Consider the following 8851-nt stretch of genomic DNA (forward strand, 5'->3'; position numbering starts at 1 on the left):
TATGTGAATATCTAAAGCAGACGTTAAATTTCAATTGGACGGAAGAAAATAGTGCAACGCTTTTGAAGTTTTGTCGTAAATTTTGTTCAAATATTTCTGGTAGATGGGAAAGGTCACATAGAACATTTTCTAATTTTGTGTAAAGAAATGGAGATTGGTTAGAGAGCGCCATTATATGGCCTAAAGATATCATCCCCCAAGAAGAGCAAAATCCTCAAAATTATGATACAAATGAAAATTTAGAAAATTTGCCACCCTCTCAAATAGAGCCAGTAGCTTCAACTTCTTCTTCACTCTATTCACCACGAAAACCATTTGAAGAGTTAGGTGATAGGCAAAAACGAAGACGTGTTGAGCAATTGAGCAAGTCACTGTCACCACAAGAACTGCAAAAATCTACTTTGCAAAGTTTTAAAAGTTGCGGAAATGAAGAATTAGGAAAAATAATGTCTCATTTACTAAGCAACCCCGAAGATATTGAAAAAGTGAAGACTTGCTTAGATCACAAAAATAGAGATAACAGTTATACGCCTGAAAAAGCATTAGCTTTATTAATTTCATTAAATTTATCAAAGTGGCAGTATATTAATTTACGTGACTCTGCAAGTGAACAAGGTGTCCATATTTATCCTTCATACCACAAGATAAAGCAAGCAAAATTAAGTTGTTACCCCTCAAAAGAGGACGTCACAATAACAGAAGATGGAGCTTGTATCAAACTCCAGGCCTTACTTGATTTAACTGTATACAGATTATTGGAAGCACTAGAATTTGATTTATTAAAAAAATCTGATTTGACTCTAATCTGCAAATGGGGTTTCGATGGAGCTTCAAGCCAGAGCAACTACAAGCAAAAATCAAGCGAAACAGAGTTGGACGATTCGAGTGTTTTTATGGCGAGCTTAGTTCCTATTAGACTTCTACACGGTGAAAGTATAACATGGGAGAATGACCGACCTTCCTCTACGTTTTATTGTCGCCCAATCCGATTTAAGTTCATGAAAGAAAGTGAGCAGGCAGTACTTCTTGAAAAAACAGATATAGACAATGAAATAGAAGCTCTCGAACCCTTTCAACTACAGGAAGTCACCGTTAAACATCAACTAATGATGACAATGATCGATGGAAAGATTACATCGTACATATCAGAGACTTCAGCAGCTGTGTGTGACATATGCAAAGCAAAACCTTCTGAGATGAACAATTTAAATAACTTACATCGTAGAGTAAAACATGAAGACATGTACAAATACGGACTCTCTTCGTTGCATTCCTGGATTCGATGCATGGAATGTTTGCTTCATATAGGTAAGTACCTAATCAATTCATTTATGACTGTCAGTGATAAATTAAATAATTAAAACGTTTACAACACCTCTAACGAGGTAAAAAACATCTATGCTATGAGTACTCATTTGTGGCAAAAAAATAATATGTCTACATGCCTATTGCCTAGTTATAATATGATATAGTATTTATTTTTGTATAATAAGTCATATAATTAATTATTTCTTATAGAATTCTTCGTGATTGTTCTATTTAAAAAATTTATATTAATTTTTTAGCTTACCGCTTGGATTTTAAAAAGTGGAGTGCAAGAGGAGAGGACAAAAACAAGTTGGCTCAACGAAAAAAACAAATACAGCAAGCCTTTAAGGAACAGAAGGGCTTGCTTGTGGATATTGTAAAACAAGGGTCAGGCACTACTAACGATGGCAATACTGCAAGACGGTTTTTTAGTGATGCGAAGACGTCCGCTTGCATTACTGGAATTGATGAAGAGCTGATTGAGCGATTTCACATTATTTTGCAAGCAATTGCATCTGGAGAACGGGTAGATATTCAGAAATTCTCACAATTTTGTGAAAATACAGCAAAACTCTATGTCCAATTATATCCTTGGTATTATATGCCCTCTAGCGTACATAAGCTACTTATGCACGGATCGGATATAATTGAACATTTTGGGCTATTGCCAATAGGGAAATTGTCAGAAGAAGCGTCAGAGGCTCGTAATAAAGATTTTCGTAATTATAGAGAACACCATGCAAGAAAAACAAGTAGGTTAGCAACAAATGAAGATATCTTGCACAATCTTCTTCTATCATCTGATCCTAAACTGTCTGCTCTGAGACCTAGAATGACAAAGCAGAAAAAAGTTACTCTTCTACCAAGAGCTCTCGACCTTTTGGTGCCAATTCAAACGGAGCCCGAATTAGAATTCATTGATATTGATAAATTACAAGACAGTGATGATAGCGAATAGAATACCAAAAAGTGATATATTTATAATTTATTAATATTTAGATGTAATTAATTTTATAGAAAGCGTTTAATATACAACATTAACAATTTTGTATGTATGTTAAGTTTGTTACGATGTTTAATTTTTATGTAAGTGTTATGTATTATTTGTAACAAATAGATTATAAAATAGCTTTTAGCCACGGCTTCGCCCGCGTGGATTATAAACTTTGGACCCCTGTTTCAACCCCTTTGGAGGTAAATTTTCAAAAAAAATTTCTTAGCGCATGTCTACGCTACATAAGCTACTACTATTCCAAATTTCAGCTCAATCCGTCCAGTAGTTATGGCTGTGCGTTGATCTGTCAGTCAGTCACTTTTGCCTTTTATATATTAAGATAATAAGTTCTTAGTAAATTTATGTTAATTATATTTATTTTTGTTAAATATGTGCAGATTAATGATTTAAGAAATAAAAAGTTTGAATTTTAATTGAAATTTTTGAATGTTTTTTTTTAATTAAATATTTCACGAACGGGCAACTTTGGGTGCGCGCTCATAGTGTGGGATTATAGTCAGTGAGCCAAACAATGATACTAAAATGGTTTCGACGCAAGACCTCGCAAGACTTACTGGAAAACGACCACTTAAAGTCCCTTTTCATACAACAAAATTAGAAAACATTTTTTTTCTGAGAAACCGCAAGTCTTACACAAAAACTTTTAATAACATGTCTTCATAAGTAAGATAAGATCTATCGATGGGCATTTTTTAAAATTGATTTTGACAAAAAAAGTTGCTTTGTCCGCAAATAGCAGTTTCGACCCACTGTGCGCCGTTGGAAATCTGCATTTCGTTCGCGCGGGGCCGCGGGGGTCGCGGCGCCGGTCACACCCCGCGCCCTTCCCCGGAAGGGCTGCGCGCGGCCGCGCTCTTGACACGAGTTAGTAATCGCAAGCAAGCAATCAAGGTCAAGCGCATTGTTTATTTTTCATACTATCTACATATTTTCGATTTTTTTAGTGACAGTTTTACCCTGGTTACTTCTAAAAGTGAATAAATTGTGTCCTGCCTGACTGTAAGGATAAGTGTGGTGTGAATCATGGATGATTTTGAAGACTTTGAAATAACAAATGATGATTTGACGCAGATTGAAAATATAGAAATTTCCTTGCTCAATAGTAGCTTTCAGCTAAGTTCAGAGTCTGAGGAAGAGTATGACTTACAACCACCTTTACGAAAGCGACGTCGACGAGTTCTGTCCATTAGTGACACGAGTGACATTGAACTTGAAAATGCCGTGCCAAGTACTTCTGGTCACACCGCGTCGCTTCCTGTATCATCTACCGTGTGGCACCAACCAAAAGATAATCAGCGTCGGATTATCCCCTACACTGAATTCCCAGGATTAGATTCACGAGTAGTAAGAGAAATGATCGATAAGACCCCGGCAGATTTCTATCATTTTTTAGTACCAGACGAAGTATTTGAAATGGTGACCGATTGTACGAATAGCTTTGCTATAAAAAAAGTCACAGGATCGGACGCAGCATCTAAAGCTGCGCGGATTCGCCAATGGAAACCTACATCCACAGCAGAGATAAAACGATTTTTCGGATTGATTATTTTCATGGGGGTCGTAAAATTACCCAAAATATCCTACTACTGGTCAAAAGATGCTGTACTTGGACAGAATTTTCCTCGAACAATAATGAGTCGAAACCGATTTGAGTTGCTGTTGCAAATGCTGCACTTTTCTCAACAAGATGAAGACAATAAATCTAATAGATTACACAAGATTCAGAAATTGCTCGAAGTTATGAACAGGAACTTCCAAAAAAAGTACACCCCTTCCGAAGAGATCTGCATAGATGAAAGCGTGGTGCCTTTTCGCGGACGAATAATTTTTCGACAATACAATAAACAAAAAAGGCATAAATATGGTATAAAGGAGTTTAAGTTATGTACCATTCCTGGTTATACATATAAAATAAATGTATACGCAGGAAAGAATAACGATGAAGTCAATACTACACCGTTGAACGTCGTTATGTCTTTATGCAGCGATCTTCTATACAAGGGACATACGCTAGTGACCGACAACTGGTACACCAGTATAGATCTTGCCAAAAAACTTCTGGATGCAGAGACTCATCTCGTAGGCACGATTCGGAAGAACCGGAAGCATCTGCCAAAGGATGTAGTAAATGCTAAACTGAAGCGAGGACAATTCGTGGCGAAGGAAAGCGAAGAGGGCATAACTGTAATGAAGTGGAAGGATAAAAGAGACGTCCTTTTGCTGTCCACAAAACACTCAGTGCGATTCCAAAATGTCCGAAAACGTAACAAAGTTACTTCTAAACCAAAAATAGTCATTGATTATAACGGTGCTAAAGGAGCTGTAGATATGTCCGATCAGATGGCTGCTTACTCAACTCCACTGAGGAAATCGATAAAATGGTACAAGAAATATGCAATCAACCAAAGTCTTGTACCAAAGCGTTACTGGCAAGAAAATACAAATGGCAGACTTCCGGCTGGAATTACTGAAGTCATTTTGCAGCCAACAAGATGTTCCAGTTGGAAGACCTAGAAGAATGATACACAAACTGCAACAAAAAGAAGGGCAAGCCAGAACAAGCAGGCGGGCATGTGTGAATTGTTACAAAATTAACGCAGCTACTTACGGCAGAAAGTTGGCTAAAAACAAGACTAAAAAGGTGAGAATGTTTTGTCCACAATGCCCGGAGAAACCTTTTCTATGCATATCTTGCTTCAATGTGCTTCATAATTGACCAATTTTTTACCCGACTTCGCGACGAAGAAGACTGATTTCATTTATTCGCCAAATATTTTTTTTGAGTTATTTTAAGTTTTTTTCGAAGTTTGTTTAGTTTATTTTTTACTAAGTCCGAAAATAAGTGCTTGCCTAACGTATAATAAAACGGTTTTTAAATATTTTGTAATAAACCATATATTTTGTAAACCTTCTTTTATATTAAAACCACATCTTGTGTACTTAGCCAAAAAATCAACATAGTCTTTTTTATACTTAGTATCGAAACGAGCTAGTATGCGTAAACTGTTCTCCAGGGCCGCGCCGGGCACGCTGAATGTAGTTTTGTACCGGCACTGTGTCCTCCAGCGAGAAAATTGAGTTCAAACACGAGTCCGTCGCGCGGTCACCGGTGAGCCCCACGGCCTGAACGGGTAGTATTGCTGTCGGTCACCGGTGAGCTCCACGGCCCAAACGGAACAACTACTAAAGTTGAGTCGGCGTTCTATGTGTTAAATGAAAAGCTTTTAAAGGAAGATAGGTAGTTGGCGTAACAAAGTGAACATTTTTATTAAACAAAATCAAGAACTTGGCAATCTGCTCAAAAATATGTGACAGACGTTTAAAAAACAACTTTTTCCGACCACGACCAAATCGGAAAGTGAAGAAAGCGGTCGGTCCGACATAATTATTATTAATATTGGTTGGACGTGGTCGGATGCGCCGGCGATCCGACCAAACCAAATTCCTATCCGATCCAACCAAATTGGAAATTTTGGAAGCTTTGTTCCGACCAAATCGGCTCATTCGCATTCGCAACGCCGCCGGTGTAGGACGTCAACATGAACGCCGAGGGAGTTACGGTCACCGAACGTGACATAATAATAAAGTTACTTGAACTTTATAAAGACTTTCCCTGTTTGTGGGACTTAAGTAACAAAGATTACGTAAATAGAGATGCCAGAAATCAAGCGTATTTGATTATGCTGAAAGTTTAAAAAAAAATTGACAGTGCGGCTACTTTAAAAACGTTGAAAAATAAGTTGGACAATATGCGTACATCCTATGTTGATGATGTTTATGCATCGACGATCGATGGCATCGGTGGCAAGACTACTACTAAGTTCACTACTTCAATGCCAACCGTCGGACAATCTGTAGCAATGTTGGATCAGTTGCTATATTGGTTCCAATATGGTTGGCACCAACCGAATCGGAGCATGCTTTATAACTAATAGTATGGTTAAAAACTAGTGAATGAAACAAACTTGTCTATGTCCTCTGGAGATTGTCGCTTTTGTTTTGACAGATTCAAATTTTTACAAGTCAATCAGTATGAAGTTTTCGGTTTGCAAAATAATAAAATGGAGCTAAGTGCTTGTGAAGTGCCTCCAAACCAAGTTAGAAAAAAGTTAAGGGACCCTAGAAAGTGGAAAAGAACAATCCAGAAGACAGAAAGGTATATATTTCATGTACTATTTTTTAAACTTTGTTGTCTGTTACTTTGCAGTGCTATTTTTCACTTTCAATGCATTCAAAATTTTATTGTTTTGTTTGCAGATAATCACCAAAACAACAACCAAAGCTAGCTTGTGGTCATAATAGCAAAGCTTATGAGTGTAAATCATTAAATCACCAGGACATACAACAGTTTCACAACAATTTTTACAAAGAAAAATAAGGCTCCAAGACGCCTTTATTTTAAAATACTGCGTTACCTCACCAATAGAAAGAAGACGAGCCACTAAATGCATCAGAGCTCTAAAGCTTTTTCAAGTTAAATGTTTTGTTCATAAAATATGTACTAAGTGTTTGGTTCCTGTTTGTCAGAAGAGTTTCCTAGCAATACTGGTTATCACAAGAGCTCGATTGAACTATGTCACAAAAGTGTTTCATGAGCAAGGGCAGATGCCCATAGAAAAACGTGGTGGAAATCAACGCAGTCACAAATTCGTAGAAAAAAAGGCTGCTGTAGTTTGTTTTTTAAATTCTTTAAAATGTTTTGAATCTCATTACTGTCGATCTCACAAAGAGGCATTATCTCCCAAGTGAATTGTCAATAAATAAAATATACAAAATGTATAACGAAAGTTGTGCCATTGAATTAAAAGTAAAGGGAAGCTATTTCCGTTCAATATTTAATACAAAATTTAATTTGGGATTCAAAGTCCCAAGAGTGGATGTTTGCTCAACTTGCACAGAACTTGCGCTGAAAAAATTAAAAAATGTACTGATTAAAGTTTAAACAAACTTACATGGCACAAAAGAGAATACACACATTGAAATGTAAAGAATTTTACAAGGTTTTAAAAGATGAAAGTCCTGAAGTTTTGATTATGAGTTTTGATTGCCAAAAAAAACCAAGTTCTTCCAAAAGTTTATGACCAAGCTGCATATTACACTAGGCAGCTTTACTATTGTGCAAGGGCCATCCACTACAAAATTAAACAAGGCCAATGTTTTTATTTACAGCTGGACAGAAAATCAGTTTTCTAATAATGCAAATCTAATTGCATCAGTTCTAGGAGAATTTGGTACAGTTATAAGAGTTCTAGATCAGTGTCTTGTTAATGATTGGAAAGATGCAATAAAAGATGTACTTCTTCCGCCTGGAAAATGGCATTTCAAAATTTCCACAACAAAAATGTTTTTATTCAGAAAAACGAATCATGGAAAGGTTGTTATCACTGGCGAAGAAAATTATAAGACCCATCTGAATCAGAATAATTACCGCAGCATCTATAAAAAAATGGGCAGTGAGGCAATGTTTCAGTCGTGCTTGATACAACCATATTCAGTAATCATTAATTTGCTGAAAATAAGAGATGTCAATAATTTAATGAAGAAGCACTTCGGTGAAAATTGGCAGAATGACAAGTATCTAAAATTTTACATAGATTTTGGAGAAACAAACACAACAATCTCCAAATTTGTAACCTCATTTATTCTGTAACTACCGCGTGAATCTAGCCCAAACTTGCTTGAAATCTTTTCCTAACACTACACTAAAGACAAAACATAAAAACTTCAAAAACATTTGTAACTTTTAGTCACCTTTGCTTCTATACCCCTCAATTGTAGTAATAATGAAATCAAGTTTTATAAAATACCACACTAACCACTCACATTTTACCCTTAAATATTTCAGTTCACAACTAATATATTTAATACATTAACTATTTTAATTACATTTAAGTAATATAATACACATTTGATGGAGTTGTTTAGAGTATAATGAATAAATAATTAGTAACAATTCACATTTTTGTACAGCTGTACAAAAAATGGTTGTTAATTATACTACACGGCAAATAGGACGAATGAAAAGAACATCTGAATAAAGAAACATTCTCAAACAAATTAATCAAACAAGAACAGGGAGAGTACAATGCTGCAATAAATTCGAAAATTCGACTTGAACCAAAAATACATACTTGATGGCACTTAGCAAATCTTTGTAAGCAATAACTCTTTTTCATTCAAATCACGTCCATTCCCCCAAAAAAATTTTGCGTGAAGCAAAAACAATGACCATAGTTATTAGTTTTAAATTCAGAATTCTGCAATGACAATGAGACCACAGACGACACTAATCACTATCGTGCGTTTCACGAAAGAGTTCCCCTGCCGTTATGTTGGCATACCTGACTGTCAAAAACGAAAATATATTTTTTTAATCAAAAATGACAGAGAAAATATTCTCCTTTCTTCCTAGCCTTAGGGCGTATTCAGAAAGAAAGCTTGAAACTTATAAGCGCTTATAAGCGCTTATCGGCGCTTGTCAGCGCTGGTAACCCGCGCAGGATAATATATGAACATGACAAGCGCCGA

General features: G+C 36.1%; 1 protein-coding gene across 1 annotated transcript in view; it reads right to left on the minus strand.

Moving 5' to 3' along the window:
• Positions 1-8506, minus strand: part of LOC149479773 (uncharacterized) — a 43908-nt gene extending 35402 nt beyond the window's left edge. The window contains exon 1 of the mRNA XM_089707436.1: positions 8455-8506. Coding sequence (XP_089563562.1) covers positions 8455-8499 — 45 coding nt within the window. The 5' untranslated portion in view covers positions 8500-8506. The remainder of the gene's footprint in view (positions 1-8454) is intronic.
• Between the last annotated feature and the right edge of the window lie 345 nt (positions 8507-8851).

Source organism: Colias philodice, chromosome 19 (genome assembly GCF_061535455.1).
Source record: "Colias philodice isolate Cphi_HAF_F1 chromosome 19, ilColPhil1 Martin Lab GWU primary, whole genome shotgun sequence".
Classification (NCBI taxonomy): domain Eukaryota; kingdom Metazoa; phylum Arthropoda; class Insecta; order Lepidoptera; family Pieridae; genus Colias; species Colias philodice.